This window comes from Dendrobates tinctorius, unplaced genomic scaffold (genome assembly GCF_039654945.1).
Source record: "Dendrobates tinctorius isolate UK_male_01 unplaced genomic scaffold, ASM3965494v1 ptg000270l, whole genome shotgun sequence".
Lineage (NCBI taxonomy): Eukaryota > Metazoa > Chordata > Amphibia > Anura > Dendrobatidae > Dendrobates > Dendrobates tinctorius.
The window spans coordinates 920,895-942,894 of record NW_027361937.1 but is presented as its reverse complement, the minus strand read 5'-3'; the positions used below and the strand labels follow the sequence as shown (position 1 = coordinate 942,894).

The 22,000-nt window shown below is 46.7% G+C and overlaps 1 protein-coding gene across 1 annotated transcript in view; it reads right to left on the bottom strand.

The window, feature by feature from the left end:
- Positions 1-2,356: 2,356 nt before the first annotated feature.
- The window catches only part of DNTTIP1 (deoxynucleotidyltransferase terminal interacting protein 1), a 78,163-nt gene continuing 58,519 nt past the window's right edge, over positions 2,357-22,000 (bottom strand). The window contains exons 9-13 of the mRNA XM_073559323.1: positions 19,546-19,604; positions 17,710-17,770; positions 3,100-3,171; positions 2,947-3,002; positions 2,357-2,812 (exon numbers count right to left, since the gene is read on the bottom strand). Coding sequence (XP_073415424.1) covers positions 2,704-2,812; positions 2,947-3,002; positions 3,100-3,171; positions 17,710-17,770; positions 19,546-19,604 — 357 coding nt within the window. The 3' untranslated portion in view covers positions 2,357-2,703. The remainder of the gene's footprint in view (positions 2,813-2,946; positions 3,003-3,099; positions 3,172-17,709; positions 17,771-19,545; positions 19,605-22,000) is intronic.

Sequence of the window (22,000 nt, the reverse complement as noted above, 5' to 3'; positions counted from 1 at the left end):
ATCGCCTCTATATAGCAGATTTACTCACTTGCTATGAGCGCCGACTACTGGGTGGTACTCACAGCAAGCCGGAACTGACAACCATAGAGGTCTCCAGGAGACCTCCGGTTGCCATGCCAACACACCGGTGACCCACGATCACGTGACGCTGGTCACCGGTATGCGTATTTCCGGCGTGAATGCCGGAAACGCTTGTTAAATGTTGCTGTCAAAGTCTAACAGTGGCATTTAACTGGTTAATAGCCGCGGGTGCATTGCGATTCCACCTGTGGCTATTGCGGGCACATGTCAGCTGTTCAAAACATCCTGGGAAAGATGTGGGCTGACTGCGGAAGCCCACATCAAAGGAAAGGAGTCCGACATCGGCGTAAATGTACGCCCGATGTCGGAAAGGGGTTAAATGCCTTTTAGAGATCATTTAATCTTCAACTTGCTTAACTGTTCACAATAACAGTAATTTTGACCAGGAGTTCCCAATCTTTTACATACCACTGTACACAGCTCAGCAGAAAAGCAAATCAGACTGTCATTACATGTCTCACAGTGAGAAGGACTCTTTTAATCTATTGTGTTCTTTTCCCAGTATGTCACTGATGATTAGTCAACCTCATACAGGGGAAGAAGCACACGCCATTCCAAAAAAAAATCTGTGGTAACACCCCCTTGTACTGGTGTATTGAATGATTACAAACGTTCGTTGAACATAAGGGATAATGGTTCATTTCACAGAACCAGCTGAGAATTTTTCATTACGGTCAAGATTAGCCATTTTATTTTTGCTGTATAGGCTCCCTTTTAATTCTCTGATACAGTTATAAAGAAGTATCAGCCCATCGCAGCTTTATATCTGCTCATGAATGGGAATGGTCATTCATAATTCTAGAAAAGAATTCAGGTATGTCAGATTTAACAGCATAGTCCTAGGACATGCAATGCAGAACAGCTGCACTAAAAATAGGCTGAACTAGATGGACATAAGGTCTTCCTTCAGCCTTCAAAACTATGTTACTATGACATCACACCTAAATCCAAGCATAAGCAATAAGTTGTGGATTCCCTTTCAGGACTAGTAACATAGTAACATAGTTTTGAAGGCTGAAGGAAGACCTTATGTCCATCTAGTTCAGCCTATTTTTAGTGCAGCTGTTCTGCATTTTTGATCCTGGGGAAGGCAAAAAACCCACAGGGTAGGAGCCAATTTTCTCCATAAGTAAAAAAATTCCTTCCCCTAAGCTGGGTCAACCATCTACCTATAATATTCTGTTATTCGTAACCTTCTATACTGTTACTCACAAGAAAAGCATCCATTCCTTTCTTAAATTCATTCAGTGAGTTGGCCATCACCACTTCCTCAGGAAGAGAATTCCAGAGCCTCACTGCTCTTACCGTGAAGAACCCTCTTCTATGCTGGTGCAGAAATTGTCTTTCCTCCAAACGAAGAGAATGCCCCCTTGTTCTTGTCACAGTCCTTGGTACAAACAGTTCATTGGAGAGATCTCTGTATTGCCCTCTGATATATTTGTACATATATATTAAGTCTCCCCTAAGTCTTCTCTTTTCTAGCGTAAATAGACCTAATTTTGATAACCTTTCTGAGTATTGTAGTGAACCAACTCCATTTATCATTTTAGTAGCCCGCCTTTGAACCCTTTCAAGTTCAGTAATGTCTTTCTTGAGCACCGGCGTCCAAAATTGCACACAATACTCCAAGTGTGATCTGACTGATACACTAATGGAGATATTCTGGAATCAAGATTGAAATTCACACGAGTGGCTCCTGACTGTCCATTCCTAGGTAATTTTCTGATATTGAAATATAAGAGCAGTGCAGTGGCATAGGATTATTAGCAGAGTATTTTTATTAGGACTCCCTCACGACGTGCATGGTCTTTGTCAGGCCGGATGCCCATGATCCAGATTTACTGCATTCAATACATTTCTATTGATGTAATTGCTCTTGCGGAGACTGGTGTATCCGTAAGCGAAATAGACATGCTGTGGTCTGGAAAGACACGGCACATGTCAGTCTCCATGGGTGATCCGCGGGCGTCTGTGGAGGCACAGTGGACATGGGATTTATTGAAATCCCATCCACTATGCTGTAACATCTGGCCGCTGCGGGTTTGATGCTGCATAAATATGCGGCGTCAAACCCGCAGCAACTCTGTATCGTGGGCACATACCCTTATATTTGATTAAAAAAACCTTACTGATTTTCTTCAGTATTTGGTCAATGTGTCAGTTATCACCATGAGGGTTTCATCAGGGATATTCTCATCTGCCCCAGAAATAAACAATTGCAAAGCTTCTCCTACCCATTACAATGTTAAAAACGGACAGCAAATAATGACATATGTGCTTTTTACAGACCCACAGACATGTATGGGTGATTTAATGTGTAGACATGTCTCCGTGATTGTTTTGCAGACACCCGGTCTGCAGAAAACTACAAACATGTTAACAGCCCCCAAAACTATAATGGGTATGTATTCCATCAGTGAAAACCATGAATAGAACAAATATGTGGGAAACACACCCAAACGAGACCTTGGGTAGGTACAGACGTATGTGTTTTCAGTCCATGAGGAATACAGACGGGACACAGACACAATGTTAGCCTAAAATGCTAGGTCACATGTCATAAATCCAACTCGACTACGTCATCAGCACCTATAGACTTATGGAGGAACGGTAATGAGACATCTACTCCTGCTCTGTTCTCATGAGCTCCATGTACTTTCTCATCTTCTCAATCATCCATGGTGGAGCAGTAAATGGCTTCAGTTCATCCAACCGCAGCTCCCTGCAATCTCTGTAAGATATCGATAAGAATCGAGGAACAAGTCAATGAAAATGTAAAAGAAAAAAAAAAAAAACATAAGATGAAGTAGAAGGCTGAGATTTTGCATCTTGTGCATAGTTTTCTACCACTGGTATCCATAGTACCTGTATTCATCTGTATTTGACAAATCAAGGATATCTGCTTCCAAAAGTATATACACCTGCAGCAGAAAATGTATGAACAGTCAGATCTCATAGTAATAAACTGCAGGGCGGGCATGTGAAAGTATGGTATATGAAGCTAGCTCAGAAACGTACCATTTTACCACCGGTAGCTCTCATGTACTGATTTTCTGTCAACCACTGTTTGTCCTGAGGGTCAACTGAATACTGCGAAGGAAACAAAAAACAACTATAAATCTGGTGAAATCCCTTTATGTGGGTTTACTTTTCAAAATGGTATATGCAAAATTAATTACATGGGAAATATTAATTTAGCATAAAGACAGCTTAAGAGACACCATATGTATTTATGTCATATATTACATGTTATATAAGCATCATTAGATTACATATAACTTAACATGCTTTAGAAAATTTGCCCAACATAAGAAGTCACCCGTATCAGACTACTTTTTAGTTAAGTTTGTTCCTCAGAAAGCAGAGTCATATTCAATATAGCGGTTGTTACTCTTTTCAAAAGCTGCTGTCATCCAGCATTCATAGTATGTGAAAAAATAACCTGCCTAGTAATAAAAGAAAATGTAGGAATATTTTATTACCGTATATACTCGAATATAAGCCGAGATTTTCAGCCCGTTTTTTGGGGCTGAAAGTCCCCCTCTCGGCTTATATTCGAGTCATATACACCGGGGGGTCAGAAGGGGAGGGGGGGCGGGGGTGTCAGGTCATACTTACCCGTCCTGACTCTGTCTCTTGAGCCCCAGCTTCTCCCCGTGCTCTCTCTTCTTGCCTTCAGCGGTCACGTGGTGCCGCTCATTAAAACTCATGAATATGCGCATATTAATGAGCGGCACCATGTGACCGCTGAAGGCAGGAAGAGAGAGCACGGAGAAGCTGGGGGCTCAAGACACAGCGTCAGGACGGGTAAGTATAGCGATACTCACCTGTCCTGCGTCCATGGCTGCTTGCTGCTGTCTGTCATCGGTCAGTGACTTCAGACAGCAGAGGGCGCGGTGACGTGGTTAGTGCACGCCGCGCCCCCTGCAGTGTGAACGTCACTGACCGATGACGTGGCAGATAGCGGTGAGCAGCCATGGACGCAGGACAGGTGAGTATCTGACACCCAGCGACGGAGAGGTGAGTATGTCATTTTTTTTATTTTTACATGCAGCAGCAGCGGCAGCACATGGGGGAATAATCTTAAGGAGCTTCTAATGGGGGCAGCACATGGGGGAACAATATGGAGCTTCTAATGGGGGCAGCACATGGGCGAACAATATGGAGCTTCTAATGGGGGCAGCATATGGGGGAACAATATGGAGCTTCTAATGGGGGCAGTATATGGGGGAACAATATGGAGCTTCTAATGGGGGCAGTGTATGGGGGAACAATATGGAGCTTCTAATGGGGGCAGTATATGGGGGAACAATATGGAGCTTCTAATGGGGGCAGTATATGGGGGAACAATATGGAGCTTCTAATGGGGGCAGTATATGGGGGAACAATATGGAGCTTCTAATGGGGGCAGTGTATGGGGGAACAATATGGAGCTTCTAATGGGGGCAGCCATGGGGGAACAATATGGAGCTTCTAATGGGGGCAGCACATGGGGGAACAATATGGAGCTTCTAATGGGGGCAGCACATGGGGGAACAATATGGAGCTTCTAATGGGGGCAGTATATGGGGGAACAATATGGAGCTTCTAATGGGGGCAGCATATGGGGGAACAATATGGAGCTTCTAATGGGGGCAGTATATGGGGGAACAATATGGAGCTTCTAATGGGGGCAGTATATGGGGGAACAATATGGAGCTTCTAATGGGGGCAGTATATGGGGGAATAATCTATGGAGCTTCTTATGGGGGCAGTATATGGGGGAATAATCTATGGAGCATTTCCCACCCTAGGCTTATACTCGAGTCAATAAGTTTTCCCAGTTTTTTGTGGCAAAATTAGGGGGGTCGGCTTATACTCGGGTCGTCTTATACTCGAGTATATACGGTATTTACCTTATAAATGTTACGTTATTGCATGGAAAAGTTCAACTACTTCCAGACCACTTATCGACTTTAAACGTCTGGGTTGTCTGCAGTATATTATATAGTAGTGTTCTAACACATCATTGTATAGTATACAATCCCTGGCAAAAGTTATGGAATCACCGGCCATTGAGGATGTTCATTCAGTTGTTTAATTTTGTAGAAAAAAGCAGATCACAGACATGGCACAAAACTAAAGTCAATTCAAATGCCAACTTTCTGGCTTTAAGAAACACTAAAAGAAATCAAGAACAAAAAAAGTGGTAGTCAGTAATGGTTACTTTTTTTTTAAACCAAACATAGGGGAAAAATTATGGAATCACTCAATTGTGAGGGAAAAAAATAATGGAATCAGCCTGTAAATTTTCATTCCCAAAACTAACACCTGCATCAAATTAGATCTGCTCGTTAATCTGAATCTAAAAAGGAGTGAGCACACCTTGGAGAGCTGTCGAACCAAGTGGACTGACATGAATCATGGCTCCAACACGAGAGATGTCAATTGAAACAAAGGAGAGGATTATCAAACTCTTTAAAGAGGGTAAATCATCACGCAATGTTGCAAAAGATGTTGGTTGTTCACAGTCAACTGTGTCTAAAATCTGGACCAAATACAAACAACATGGGAAGGTTGATAAAGGCAAACATACTGGTAGACCAAGGAAGACATCAAAGTGTCAAGATCGGAAACTTAAAGCAATACATCTCCAAAACAGGAAAAGCACAACAAAAAAAATGAGGAACGAATGGGAGGTAACTGGAGTCAACGTCTGTGACTGAACTGTAAGAAACCGCCTAAAGGAAATGGAATTTACATACAGAAAAGCTAAACGAAAGCCATCATTAACACCTAAACAGAAAAAAACAAGGTTACAATGGGCTAAGGAAAAGCAATCGTGGACTGTGGATGACTGGATAAAAGTCAAATTCAGTGATGAATCGCAAATCTGCATTGGGCAAGGTGATGATGCTGGAACTTTTGTTTGGTGCCGTTCCAATGAGATTTATAAAAATGACTGCCTGAAGAGAACATACAGATTTCCACAGTCATTGATGATATGGGGCTGCATGTCAGGTAAAGGCACTGGTAAATGGCTGTCATTACATCTTCAATAAATGCACAAGTTTATGTAGATATTTTGGACACTTTTCTTATCCCATCAATTGAAAGGATGTTTGGGGATGATGAAATCATTTTTTAAGATGATAATGCATTCTGTCATAGAGCAAAAACTGTGAAAACATTCCACATAAGGTCAATGTCATGGCCTGCAAATAGTCCGGATCTCAATCCAATTGAAAATCTTTGGTGGAAGTTGAAGAACATGGTCCATGACAAGGCTCCAACCTGCAAAGCTGATCTGGCAACAGCAATCAGAGAAAGTTGGAGCCAGATTGATGAAGAGTACTGTTTGACACTCATTAAGTCCATGCCTCAGAGACTGCAAGCTGTTAGAAAAGCCAGAGGTGGTGAAACAAAATACTAGTGATGTGTTGGAGTGTTTTTTTGTTTGTTTTTCATGATTCCATAATTTTTTCCCTCAGAATTGAGTGATTCCATAATTTTTTCCTCAGAATTGAGTGATTCCATAATTTTTTCCCTATGCTTGGTGTAAAAAAGTAACCATTACTGACTACCACATTTTTTGGTCTTGATTTCATTTCGTGTTCTTAAAGTCAGAAAGTTGCCATTTGAAATGACTTTAGTTTTGTGCCATGTCTGTGATCTGCTATTTTCTACAAAATTAAACAACTGAATGAACATCCTCCAAGGCCAGTGATTCCATAATTTTTGCCAGGGGTTGTAGTAGCTGCAGAAACATGGAGCCAGTTGTGGGGCACAGCCATACTCTCCATACAGAAGGCAGAGGATGGTTTATTACTGGTTCCCGAATTATGGTTGAATGGCCAACAGCATGGTGAGCTCTCTCTCTCCCATTTTTTCCTAGTTTATTTTCAGCTCTGTCTTACTGATTGCATTATACAAGCAACGAAAAAGAACTGTGTTTACAATATGGGAAGCACTAACAATGCTTCCTCCTCCAGACCCAGAAAGTCATGTGATTATTGGGTTCCAGGAAGGAGCAGGAGCTGCTGGGTCTTCACAGACTCTGATCAGCTCTGTTATGCAGGCAGGAGGGTGAATTTTACCTGTAACTAATATACAAGCCACAATGTGTGAAATAAATCTAATATATAAAAGTGTGTGTATGTATGTATGTATGTATGTATGTATGTATGTATGTATGTATGTCCGGGATTGGCATCCGCACCGTCGCAGCTACAGCCACAAAATTTGGCACAGTCATATGTCTGGACCCCGAGAGTGTCCTAGGCTATGTTGTGAGGCGAAATTTTAACCCCGCGCATTCCAATTCACCAAACAATTTTGCCCCTATCTACATAATGGGGAAAAAGGTGTGTGTGTATCAAGCCCCACCCCTCATTATGATGTCATAATGGTTGCCATGGCGACGCTGATGTCATCATAGGTTGCAAGCCCCGCCGCTCATTATGATGTCATAATGGTTGACTATGGGATGGAGGATGTGTGATGGGTAGAGTTGAGCGACTTTGGTCGGATCGGGTTTCGTGAAACCCGAATGAAACAAAATAAGTTTCAGATGAAACTCGTCCGACTAGAGCAAAAAAAGTCGGAGTTTCGTCCGACTTTTATTTCCCATTGACTTGCATTGAGGTCGGGTTTCGGACGAAACTCCGACTTTGTTTTGCTCTAGTCGGACGAGTTTCATCTGAAACTTATTTTGTTTCATTCGGGTTTCACGAAACCCGATCCGACCAAAGTCGCTCAACTCTAGTGATGGGTATATGGGCACTGGACTATGGGATGGAGGATATGTATGACGGGTATATGGGCACGGGACTATGGGATGGCAGATATGTATGATGGGTATATGGGCACGGAACTATGGGATGGAGGATATGTATGACGGGTATATGGGCACGGGACTATGGGATGGCGGATAATTATAATTTGCTATAACTAACCACAGTTAGTTACTATGCCCGGGCAGCGCTGGGCTCTTCAGCTAGTTAATAAATAAAACGCAAAAAAAGGTTTGGTATCTTCAAGCCAGGGCTGGTATATCACTCTCCACAAGGAGAAACCTTACCCCTTAGACCTCAGTCCAGAGCCTCTCACCTAGCTAAATCAGTTCTCATACTTTGCACTGACAAGGGCCAATAGCCCGAAACACTGTGTCTGAAAATTGAGATTCTGATTTGGCTTTTATCCTAAGTCATATTACAAGACTTGTTAAAGGGTCGATTGTGACTTGTAGGATCGCTACTACCAACAGGTAGCGCTATAGAGTTCAAGTCCTCTTCTTCTCTGAAGAGGCAATTTGCATGGTATCTTCAAGACACTTTAGATCAGGCAGCAACATTACATCAGCTGAACAACTTATCAAAAAATATGAATCTCCCAATGCTGAGCATTTTAGAATGGACCAGATTCTTCACTTTGCTCACTCACAAACACAATGGAGCTCACAACTCCTACTTCATTTGAACTTTTATGCCAGCTCACACCTATTACCCAAGCCACATATCTTATATATACAGTATGCAGCTATGAAACTACGATACTAAATTACTATGCAGGATGTGATGGGTTCAGGATCTGAGCCTCCAAATGTCACTTAAAAGTTGGTAGCATTGCTGGACCCCAGTTACCAAAGGCAGTCATCAGATCAGCTTTGCTATATCATCCATCAGGATACTATATAGGACCTACTTGGTTCTCACCAGGGTCCACCACTTTTTCTCAAAATCATCTCCTTTGCTTACAAAAAGCTTAAGAAGAACATGTCAGCAGGATTGTGCACAGTAACTTACAATGTCAGGTCGGTGCCGTTATACTGATTAAAATGATACCTTGGTTGTTGAAATCCATCTTGTGATAGTTCTTTAATCCTTATTTTTAATTTTTAGTTAATGAGATTCTTGTGCCCTAAGGCGAGGCTGGGGTATGTGGTGCTCTGATTAGATATTCATAGTGCAGACTGCTGACAGGTCACTGATGCCTCACTGACCTGCCCCCTAGTTTACATAATACTATATACTTTAAAAAAAAAAAAAAAAAAACGCTTCTGCAGGCAGGCGCCGGCCGTGGTGGAATTTTTTTTCTTCTCCAGTAAGATGGCGCATGCGCACTAGCAGCTATCAGATCACGCCATTTTCAAATTTTTTTTTATTTTTCTTTCCCTAGCTGGATAACATCAAGAAAATGTATTATTGGCAAACAAAACATGCGATTATGTTGCAGAGTAGTTGCCACGGCCAGCGCCTGCCTGCAGAAGCGGTTTTTGTCTCTTTCTTCAGTATGTGCTGGTATTCATTATGCAAACTAGGGAGGCAGGTCAGTGAGGGATCGGTGACCTGTCAGCAGTCTGCATTATGAATACCTAAGCAGAGCACCACATGAAGATCCCCCACAGACCGCCCCAGAGCACGATTATATCATTAACTAAAAATAAGGATTAAAAAAGAAGCACAAGACGGATTTCAACAACCAAGGTATCATTAATCAGTATAATGGCGCCGACCTGACACTGTGTGTAGGTTACTGAGCACAATCCTGCTGACAGATTCCCTTTAAATACTGGCTCTATGTCGCATACATGATGGCATTGCCCAAAATCTCTGACGTTTCATCCCATGTGTGTCAGTTAATATCGCTGGTCTTATCAGCACTATTCCCCAAATATGACTTCCTAGTAACCATAAAAACCTCAAAGTTTTTCTAACCAAGTTCATAAACGATTACATCTGTGTGGCGGCATGTATCCAAGTCGCTTCCCAGTAGAAATCTTCACACCTCAGCGTGGATGTGGTTAAAGGGAATCTGTCACCCCCTGGGACATATATAATCTATTAATATGGGCATACAGGTAATAGAAATGTTACACTAGTCCTACCTGTCCGACTTATATTAATGGTCTTGGTGCTGAGAAATGTTAGATTCTTTCTTTATACTAATGATTTCTTCCAGGCTCCGGGGCGTGCGGTTCCTGGAAGAAATGCCTGCCTCCTCTCCTCATTACAATACTAAACCCCTCCCATGCAAGTCAGTTGTGGTGCAGGAATCCTGCACCTGGGCCCTGAACTCTCTCAAAAATCCATGCCTCCTCCTTCCTTCTATGGGCGCTGCATTCAGGGATCTTCAGCGCATGTAACTTCTGCTCCAGTGACCTCCGGTTTGCACGACGATAAGGTGGTCTCCCCACTTCCTCCCTGCATAGTCAGTCATCACTATGTACACAAGGTTCCTAGATATGACTATGCAGGGAGGAAGTGGGGAGACCACCTTATGGTCGTGCACGCTGGAGGTCACAGTGACGCCCAACGCCTGTGCAGAAGATCCCTGAATGCAGTGCCCACTGAAGGGAGGATGAGGTATGGATTTTTAAAGGAGTAAAGGGAGCAGGCGTGGGATTCTGTCACCACAACTGACGTGCATGGGAGGAGGGTAGTATTATAATGAAGGCAGGGATTTCTCCCAGGCACCGCACGCCCCGGTGCATAAGGAAATAAAATTTGATTTCTCAGCAACAAGACCAATAATATGAGGCATACAGGTAGGACTAGTATAACATTTCTATTAGGCCGGTTTCACATTAGCGCTTTTTCAGCGCGCGCACGGCTGGGGGTAGCTCCGCCCCCGAGCCGGCTCTCTGCCCGGCGTGCCCGCCCCTTCCTTGTAGCGCCGCCTCCTAGCGGACAGCGGCGCACCCTATCTTTAGCATAGGGTGCGCCGATCGTGCGCAGGCCGTGCGCTAGTTGCGCTTTGACCTGCGCTGCGCACTTTTGACGCTGCGCCGTGCGCGCCAAAATCAAACTTTTCGGATTTTGGCGCGCACGGCGCACCGTCAAAAGTGCGCAGCGCAGGTCAAAGCGCAACTAGCGCACGGCCTGCGCACGATCTGCGCACCCTATGCTAAAGATAGGGTGCGCCGATCGCAGGCGCCGCTGTCCGCTAGTAGGCGGCGCTACAAGGAAGGGGCGGGCACGCCGGGCAGAGAGCCGGATCGGGGGCGGAGCTACCCCCGGCCGTGCGCGCGCTGAAAATGCGCTAATGTGAAACCGGCCTTACCTGTATGCCCATATTAGTAGGCCATATGCATCCCGGGGAGTGACAGATTCCCTTTAATTCCACTGTAACCCATATAAAGACCTATGAAAAAATAAATGCCATCCGTACAGACTTGATGGATATCATTTGTTAAACAGAATCTGTCATGTTGAAACATGGATTTTTGTGTTAACTCACCGTAAAATCCTTTTCTCCGAGACGCTCATTGGGGGACACAGATACTATGGGTGTATGCTTCTGCCGCTAAGAGGCTGACACTAAGTGAATAAAAGATGTTAGCTCCTCCTCCGCCGTATACACTCTCGCCCCTGTTGCGGGCGGAAATCAGTTTGGTGCCACAGCAGTAGGAGGACAACAAAATCAGCCTTAATACAGGTACAACATGTCCAAAACACAACCCTTATATCAAATTAGTAACTGCATATAAATTTAAACAAAACAAGAGCCAACTGGCTAATAGGGTGGGTGCTGTGTCCCCCAATGAGCGCCTCGGAGAAAAAGATTTTACGGTGAGTTATCACAAAAATCCATGTTTCTCCTTCTCATTGGGGGGACACAGATACTGTGGGACGTCCTAAAGCAGTCCCTGGTGGGAGATTGACTCACCGATGCAAGCTACATGCACCTCTTGTTTAAAGGTGCGCCACCGCTGCTTGGAGGATCCTTCTACCCAGGCTCGCATCCGCCGAGGCCTGAGTATGGATATTATAATGTTTGGCAAATGTGTGCAGGCTGGACCAGGTTGCTGCCTTGCAAACCTGTTCCGTCGAAGCCTGGTGCCGAAGCGCCCAAGAGGCACCCACTGCCCGAGTAGAGTCCGCTTTGATCCCTGCTGGAATCGACGTGCCTTTAATGAAGTAGGACTCCTGAATAGTCAAACGAATCCATCTGGCTATGGTCGATTTTGAGGCAGCGAGTCCCTTCCTGCGCCCTTCGGGGAGCACGAACAGCGTGTCCGTGTAACGAAAGGGTGCCGTCCTCAACACGTACCTCTGGAGGGCTCTAACCAGGTCTAAAGTGTGAAGAGCCTTTTCCACACTGTGCACCGATGCTGGACAAAATGAAGGCAAGACAACATCTTCATTAATGTGAAAAGAGGACACGACTTTCGGCAGAAAAGGAGGGGCTGGTCTGAGCACCACCTTATCCTTATGGAAAGTGAGGAACGGGGTTTGGCAGGATAGGGCCGCCAGTTCTGAAACCCGCCTGATAGAAGTGATGGCCACTAGGAACACCACTTTCCAGGAGAGGTACCTCAAGGAGATATCCTGAAGCGGTCCAAATGGAGCTTCCTGCAGAACACTTAGGACCTAGTTAAGGTCCCAAGCGTCCATAGGCGCCTTACAGGGAGGTACCAAGTGGGAGACTCCCTGGATGAAAGTCTTCACCTGCATTTTGGTAGCAATTCTGCTCTGGAACAGGACGAAAAAGGCCGATATTTGTCTCTTGAGGGAACTTGGGGCTAAGCCCGAGTCTAGGCCCAACTGGAGAAAAGTCAAGATGTTGGGGATCGAGAAACTCAGCGGAGAAACACCGCGGCCTCGACCCCAAGCAGAAAACACCTTCCAGGTGTGGTGGTAAATTCGTGCTGAAGCAGGTTTCCGGGCGCTAATCATTGTAGCGACCACCTTGCTCCCGAACCCTGCCTGGGTTAGAATCCAAGATTCAACGGCCATGCCGTCAAACACAGGGCCCCTGAGTTCGGGTGGCAAATCGGCCCTTGAGAAAGTAGATCTGGGGGCTCTGGCAGGCGCCAAGGAACGTCAGCGAGCAGCTGCATTAGATCTGCGTACCACGCTCGACAGGGCCAGTCTGGGGCCAGCAGAATCGCCGGGACCCCTTCTGTCTTGATCTTCTTGATGACCCTCGGAAGTAGTGGCGGCGGGGGAAATAGATATGGGAGGCGAAACTGGTTCCATGGCAGAACCAACGCGTCCACAGCAACTGCCTGCGGGTCCCTGGCCCGAGCGACATATGTGGGCACCTTGGCGTTCACTCTTGACGCCATCAGGTCCACATCCGGAGTTCCCTACAGCTGACAAATCTGCTGGAAGACTTCGGGATGTAGAGACCACTCTCCGGATGCAAGACCCTGCCGGCTGAGAAAGTCTGCCACTCAATTTTCCACGGCCGGGATGTGGACAGCCGAAATCACCGAGTGGTTTGCTTCAGCCCACTGCAGAACGTGCCCCACCTCGCGCATGGTTGCTCTGCTGCGGGTGCCCCCTTGGTGATTTATGTAAGCCACCGCCGTGGCGTTGTCCAATTGAATCCGGACGGGGCGGCCTGCTAGAAAGCGATGAAACTTTTGCAGAGCCAGCCGAATTGCTCGTATCTCGAATAAGTTGATCGGGAGGCGTGCCTCCTGTGGCGACCACCGTCCCTGGGTCGTGTGGTGGCGAAACACCGCTCCCCAGCCGAGGAGACTGGCGTCGGTTGTCATCACCAACCAATGGTCTGGGGGAACTGGTTAACCACCATCCGAGCGACTGCCTCACTTGAAAGGACAGTCGGCACTGCCGGTCGAGCGTGAAGGGATTCTTGTCCCAAGCTGACAAAAGGGCGTGCTGCAGGGGGCGAAGATGGAACTGGGCGAACGGTACCGCTTCCATTGCTGCCACCATTTTTCCTAGACTCCTCATCCCAGATTGGATGGTATGAGGGACTGGTTGCCGAAGTGCCCGGACTCCCTGCCGGAGCGCTAGCACCTTTTCCTGAGGGAGAATTACCAACCCTCGGGGAGTGTCGAGAATCATTCCTAGGAAGGAGATCTTTTGAGCTGGCACAAGGGATGACTTCTTGGCACTGACCAACCACCCTAAGCGGGCAAGAGTATCTAGCGTGATGTTGACATTTTCCTCGCATGCCCGTATTGAAGGGCCTTTGACAAAGAGGTCGTCCAGATAAGGCAAGACGACTATGCCTCGAGAATGCAGTATGGCCATGACAACCGTCATAACCATTGTGAACACTCTGGGAGCCGTGGCTAGCCCGAAGGGTAGTGCTACAAACTTAAAATGTAGATCGCTGATGGTGAAGCGTAGAAACCTCTGATGAGAAGGAAAAATGGGAATATGCAGATATGCGTCCTAGATATCTATTGCGGCAATCTCCCCAATGGATTGGCTCTATATAAGACCTGCCGCTCCATTGGTTGGGGCGGCCTGAGGCGGCGGAATTGGCCGCTGTAGTCCACCCGGTGTTGCGAAAGGCCCGAAAACGTGCCTGAAACGGGTGATGAAAAAGCGGTTTGACCCTTTGTTGAGGGAGAAACCCGCTCTTTCCTCCTGTGGAGTCGGAGATAAGTTGATCCAACTTCTCCCCAAATAGGCGGCCGCACTGATAAGGCAGGGAAGTCAAGGACTTCTTAGAAGAATCGGCTCGCCATGTCCTTAACCAAAGGGCTCTTCTGATCGAAATTGCATTAGCGGCAGCAAGTGCCGAGCAATTGGCCGCATCCAAAGACGCATTGATTACATAGTCTCTGGCCATAGCCATCTGACCTGCGACCTCCGAAATCTCTGCAGGTAGATCCTGCTCCAGCGCGACCTTGTTTAAAGTTTCTGACCATGATATCATAGCCTTGGCTACCCAAGTTGCTGTGAACAAGGGAGCGAGAGCTGACCCTGACGCCTCATATACTGAGCGAGCTAAGCTCTCTATGAGGCGATCCGTGGGATCCTTAATCGAGGAAACACTAGGGACGAATAGCAGGGTCTTAGTGGCTAGGCGCGATACCGGAGGATCCACCATCGAGGATTCCATCCATCTTTTACGGAGATCTGGAGTGAACGGATACCTCGTTTCAAGTGCCTTTTGACCAGAGAAACGCCTGTCTGAACGTTATCTATGCCGCTGCACTATGTCCTCAAACTCCGGGTGAGAGGAAAAAATTCTGTGCGGGCGCTTCACTCGTTTAAATGCCACTTTATGCCCCGTAGCCGCTGCGGGATCATCCTCAATCCCCAGGGTCTGATTGACGGCTTCTATGAGGCTGTCCACTGTTTCACGTGACCCTGGAGTGTCCAGGTCAAGGGGCTCGTCTGAGTCGCAATCTGAGGTCTGCTCGCTATCAACCACTGGTAACGGGGAGCGGGAAGCAGAGCTTACGGATGACAAGGCACCGGATGGACAGGGCGACACCGTGTGGATTCGTTTCCTCCGGGTCTGCCTGGAATGAGAGCGGCCCCTGCAGGCCGGAGGCTTTTGTGAGGTGGAGGTTCCCTCTGAGGCCGGCGAGCCATCGTCCCTGCCCCTATCTGGGGCTTGAAGGGACTCTATTGCTCTCGTAAGCGACGCCATGGACTGTGACAGTGATCAGACCCACTCCAGGGGATTTGACACATTGGTCCCGGTCGCAGGGGTGGGCTCCTGGGCGCATTCGGATTCGCAGGCTTCGCATAATCGCTTGCTCTGCGCCCGCGGAAACGCAGCCCGACAAGAGATGCATGCAGCGTAAAAGAACGTGTGCGTCTTTGCCTTTTCGGACATGCTGTAACTGTCCGCTGCTGGGGATGTGGGGAGGAGATAGCACCTCGTTTTCCCTGTAGCGTGGCCTCTCGGGCAGCACTTACCCCAGTCCTGCGCCCCCCCCCGCCCTGGCTGCTTCCTTCAAAACGCGCGCCACCAGCTGTGGGAGTGAGCCAGCATGTAAAACCGCTCTAGGGGCGGTGCTTTCGTTCTGCGGCCTAGCCGCGTTCCGAAGCCGGGGCCTAAATTTCTTCGCCGCCGCCCAGTGTGTGGCGGGCCGCCAGAAGCGACGCGCGGCTCCAGGGGCGGGACTTCCGGCCGCGGCCTAGCTCCGCCTGAAACCTCCATTTTTCCCCTACCCGACCAAGGGGGGGCACGGGACACACAAATCATGGCGCCACTAACTGCGCGGCGCCGCCTGATGGATCCAGCCACACTCAGCCTTGCATGGCCGGTGACTTCCGCCGGCTGGGGCTCCAGACCTGAGATCTTTGCAGGAGCCCTCCCAGACCCTCTCCTCACCGATAATCCTCTTCAGCTTGAGTGCAGGTATGTGAGGGGGCCTTGATAAAATAGGATGGTGCTGGCACCCTAGCTCCATCTAACCCCTTCAGGGGGTGAGGAGAGGGACCGTCCGCCACCGTGCAGCACCGCAGTCTAAGCATTGGTGGAGCAGTGGGGGCCGCACGGACTAGTCTTGTGCCTCTGTACAGCCCATGGTTTCAATACCTAGGGGTGGTCAGAGCTAAGTCCGGCATTGTGTCCCACGACGCGGGAGAGGATATGTGGAGGGACACTCGCACGTGCTCGCCCGTTGTTGGTTTGGGGAAATCGGACCCTTTCAATAGGATCCGTTGCCCGTCACATCTTCATGGAAAAAAGACGAAAAAAGTCTGGAGAAAAAACCAGACGTGTGCCTCCATGGACACTAAGCAAAAAACTGATTTCTGCCCGCAATAGGGGCGAGGGTGTATATGGCAGAGGAGGAGCTAACCTCTTTTTTTCACTTAGTGTCAGCCTCCTAGCAGCAGAAGCATACACCCACAGTATCTGTGTCCCCCAATGAGGCAAAGGAGAAAATGGCATCAGGTCTGCAGGCAGGATGTTAGAGAGCAGTTAACCATGCATTTTATTTACTGCAATCCCTGGGGTTTGTAAGCATGAGTCCAGTGGGCAGTCCTAACAGTGACTGACAGTCTTCTCTGTATGCCTGTGCATGCACCAATGGCAGTCAATCACTGATAGCACTGCACAGTGGACTCATATGTATACAAACACCAGGGACTGAATCTTTTTCAACTGCTCAGTTTCTCCTTCTCTATACCATGCCAGCCACAGATCAGGCTACATGTAAAACGTGACAAGTTCCCTTTAAGACAGATTTGTCATTTTATAAGTGTCTTTCTTGAATAAGCTGTGTGGTGTGTCAATAATACAATTTCTGGCCATTATATTTCTTCAACATTGAAAATGGAACACCAAGAAGGAAAAGTCATGGACTTGCTGAAATCACAGGATCAATAAAGATGTGAATGATATACAAATGGAAACCATTAATGTCCTCATTAACAACATGCCAAAGTGTATACAATGAGTGGTGCTCATACACAATACTAAATAAAATCAAGATGTTTTGGAAATTTTGTTTTCATTTTTCATCATTTGCATATCATTAATATGTCTATCCGTCCTGTGATTTCCTTAGTTCCATGGCTTTTCCTTCTTAGTGGTGCAATTTCAATGTTGAGGAATCTGTCTTGTAGCCTGCATTATTCAACAGTCGTATCTTCTAACTATAATTTTCAGTTCTCTTTAAGTAGGAGACTAGCTACGCTTATGTCTACATCAATAAATAATAAAAAGAATAAATAGTAGCTAATAAGCGGAGTAAAAAGTATATTTCTCTCAACACACATATATTAAAAGTATTGTTACTATTGTTGTATGTATAGTTTGCGGCATACATGATCAGCTTCATTTCTTTATTCCCAAGCTCCAGATCCCTTACTTACCTTGCAAAGCTATCTATCTAAAATATTCTGAGATTTGAATATGGCTAGATATGGATGCATATGGCTTTATTGCAGACACTCGTTCTTTATTCCAGGCTTTACATACCTTAAAAAGCTGTGGATGTTTTAGATAAATCCGTCCCCTTGTCCCTCCCATTCCTAAAGCCCTAAAAGAAAAAAAAATAACACTGGTAAACATTATATATACACACAAGTACTGTGCCACGCTTTTAGGCAGGTATGGAAAAAATGCTGCAAAGTAAGAATAGCGATCATACCGTATTTTTCGGACCATAAGACGCACTTTTCAAAAAAAAAAAAATTGGGGGAAAATGGGGGTGTGTGGTGTGTCTTATGGTCGCAATTTATTTACAAATCCTGTGGCGGCGGCGGTCCCGATGCAGCCTCCCTTCCCAGGCTGGTGTGGCTGTGGTGCAGTGGTGGCTGTGCTCTGTGGTTTGGCGGCAGTGGGGCTCTGTGCTGCGTGGGGGTCTCCGCCGGTATTTCATCAAAGCCCGGAAGCCCCCACAGCTCCGTTGCTGCGACACGGTGGCCTCCGGAAAGATGGCCGCCAGGGGCAGCGCATGCTCAGATTCAGATCTCTGCAATGAGATCTTGTCCCCAAGATCTGAATCTGAGCATGCACAGCCCCCGGTGGCCAGCTTTCCGGAGGCCTACGTGTTCGGCAACGGGGGCTTCCGGGGCTTTGATGAAATGCCGGTGGAGCCCCCCACGCAGCACAGTGAGCCGCTGCCGCCCCAGGACAGAGCGCTGCCGCCCCACAGAGCCCAAGCCACCCCACAGAGCCCAAGCCACCCCACAGAGCCCACGCCACCCCACAGAGCCCACGCCACCCCACAGAGCCCACGCCACCCCACAGAGCCCAAGCCACCCCACAGAGCCCAAGCCACCCCACAGAGCCCAAGCCACCCCACTCAGCACAACCACCCCATTCAGCACAACCACCCCACAGAGCACCGCCACCGAACCAGCCTGGGATGGGATTTCCCGTAGGCCACCGCACCTGCCTGGACCACTGAACGACCCCTGTGACCACTCCTCCACCTGTGCAAATCCCTTTCCTGGTAAGCTCATTTCGGACTGTAAGAAGTACTCCCATTTGACGCATTATTTTTTTTCCCCTATTTTCCTTCTGATAATTTGGCGTGCGTCTTATGGTCCGATGCGTCTTATAGTCCTAAAAATACGGTAGTTTATCTTTATGAATTAACAAAATATAAAGTGAACGAACAAAAGAAAAATCTACATCATATGAATACTTGGTGCGACCACCTTTTTTTAACAGCATTAGGTACCCTTGCACACAGGTTTAAAGCATTTGGCAGTGAGGTAGTTCCAAACATCTTGGAGAACTAACATCAGATCTTCTGTGGATGTAGGCTTGTGTAAATCCTTCTGTCTCTTCATGCTGAAAAATACAGACTGATAATCATCCATAATGCAGTACCATCTGGTAGGTGTCTGACTGGCTTCATATTTATTCTGCAGCAGGACATTTACTCAAATATACAACCAATGCCACTAAGAGCTATTTTCAGTGTAAAGAAGAACAAGGAGTCCTGGAAGTGATGATATGGCCCCTACAGAGCCTTGATCTCAACATCGATTCTGCCTGGGATCACATGAAGAGACAGATGGATTTGCACAAGCCTACATCCACAGATCTGTGGTAGTTCTGTAAGATGTTTGGAACAACCTCTCTGCCAAAAGCCTTAAGACACTGTGTGCAAATGTACCTAGAAAAAAATAGATGCTATTTTGAAGGCAACTTTCCATTGTTAATTGATAAAAAAATAAACTATTAACACCTCTATTTTTATAAAGCATTCTCACTTTTCAGCATTTTTCAATTACCGCTTAAGAATTTTGCACGTTATTATACATGATTAAATAAAAAGATCAAAGCGCCCATCCTTCTTACTTATTAGCCCGTGATCCCAGCACAAAGTTGGTTGTGTCATTGAGTCTTGCAGGATCCCACTATAATAGAATGAAAAAAATAAGTTGACAGAGTGGATTAAGTGTTTTCTCACTACAAATTATACTTTATGGACCATGCTCCTAGTTGCGGTGTGCCACTGATTTGACGCTTCTAGGAAAACCTGTTATTTTTGCTTTCAGTATTAATACTAGAGACTTAAAAAAAAAAAGAAGATTATTCTTACACGTGAATGTTTGTTAAATCGACACATGAACCCTTTCCTGACAGCTTTATGTCTGCAGAGCTGCTATATATTAACAGGCTCCCAATCAATGGCTATCATGGAGTTTCAGTTGGGGTGTCCAGATATGACTGTAAGAGGTCGCTCACACAGATGAGTGATATGCAATTTTTTTTTATTCCATAGCACTCGGATCAATGTTATATAATGGGGGCATGCTCATGACCGTTTTTTTCTTACAGAACCTGTTTCTCATTGGTGTGAGGATAAAAAAAAAAAAAAAAAAGATATATACTGTGTGTATATTATATATATATATATATATATATATATATATATATATATATATATATATATATATATATATATACACATACACATACATACACACACACACACACACATATACACACATACACACAGTACAGACCAAAAGTTTGGATACCTTCTCATTCAAAGAGTTTTCTTTATTTTCAAGACTATGAAAATTGCAGATTCACTCTGAAGGCATCAAAACTATGAATTAACATGTGGAATTATAATATTAACAAAAAAGTGTGAAACAACTGAAAGATGGATTTTTGTGATAACTCACCGTAAAATCCTTTTCTCCGAGACGCTCACTGGGGGACACAGAGACTGTGGGTGTATGCTTCTGCCGCTAGGAGGCTGACACTAAGTGAAAAAAAGAGGTTAGCTCCTCCTCCGCCGTAAACAACCTATTGCGGGCGGAAATCAGTTTGGTGCCAAAGAAAAAACACCACCCTTATATCCAATAAGTAAACATATATTAATTTAAACAAAACAAGAGCCAACTTGGCTGATAGAGTGGATGCTGTGTCCCCAATGAGCGTCTCGGAGAAAAGGATTTTACAGTGAGTTATCACAAAAATCCATGTTTCTCCTTCGCCTCATTGGGGGACACAGAGACTGTGGGATGTCCTAAAGCAGTCCCTTGGTGGGAGATTGACTCACCGATCCAAGCTACATGCACCTCTTGTTTAAAGGTGCGCCACCGCTGATTGGAGAATCGTTCTACCCAGGCTTGCATCCGCCGAGGCCTAAGTATGGATATTGTAATGTTTGGCAAATGTGTGCAGGCTGGACCAGGTTGCTGCCTTGCAAACCTGTTCCGTCGAAGCCTGATGCCGAAGCGCCCAAGAGGCGCTGACTGCCCGAGTAGAGTGCACTCTGATACCTGCTGGAATCGGCGCGCCTCTAATGCGGTAGGACTCCTGAATAGTCAAACGAATCCATCTGGCTATGGTCGATTTTGAGGCAGCGAGTCCCTTCCTGCGCCCTTCTGGGAGCACGAACAGCATGTCCATCTGGCGAAAGGGTGCCGTCCTCGACACATATCTCTGGAGGGCTCTCACCAGGTCTAACGTGTGAAGAGCCTTTTCCACACGGTGTACCGGTGTTGGACAAAATGAAGGCAAGACAACATCTTCATTAATGTGAAAAGAGGACACGACTTTCGGCAGAAAAGGAGGGGCTGGTCTGAGCACCACCTTATCCTTACGGAAAATGAGGAACGGAGCTCGACAGGATAGGGCCGCCACCTCTGAAACCCGCCTGATAGAAGTGATGGCCACTAGGAACGCCACTTTCCCGGACAGGTACCTCAAAGAGACATCCTGAAGCGGTTCAAATGAAGCTTCCTGCAGAACACTTAAGACCAGGTTAAGGTCCTAGGCGCCCATAGGCGCCTTATAGGGAGGTACCAAATGGGAGACTCCCTGGATGAAAGTCATCACCTGCATATTGGTAGCAAAACTGCGCTGGAACAGGATGGATAAGGCCGATATTTGTCTCCTGGGGAACTTGGGGCCAGGCCCGAGTCTAGGCCCGGCTGGAGAAAAGCCAAGATGTTGGGGATCGAGAATCTCAGCAGAGAAACACCGCGGCCTCGACACCAAGCGAAGAACACCTTCCAGGTGTGGTGGTAAATTCGTGCTGAAGCAGGCTTCCGTGCGCTAATCATTGTAGCGACCACCTTGCTCCTGAACCCCGCCTGGGTTAGAATCCAAGATTCAACGGCCATGCCATCAAACACCGGGCCCCTGAGTTCGGGTGGCAAGTCGACCCTTGAGAAAGTAGATCCGGGCGCTCTGGTAGGCGCCAAGGGACGTCGGTGAGTAGCAGCATTATATCTGCGTAAAACGCTCGACAGGGCTAATCCGGGGCCAGCAGAAGTGCCGGCCCCCCTTCCGT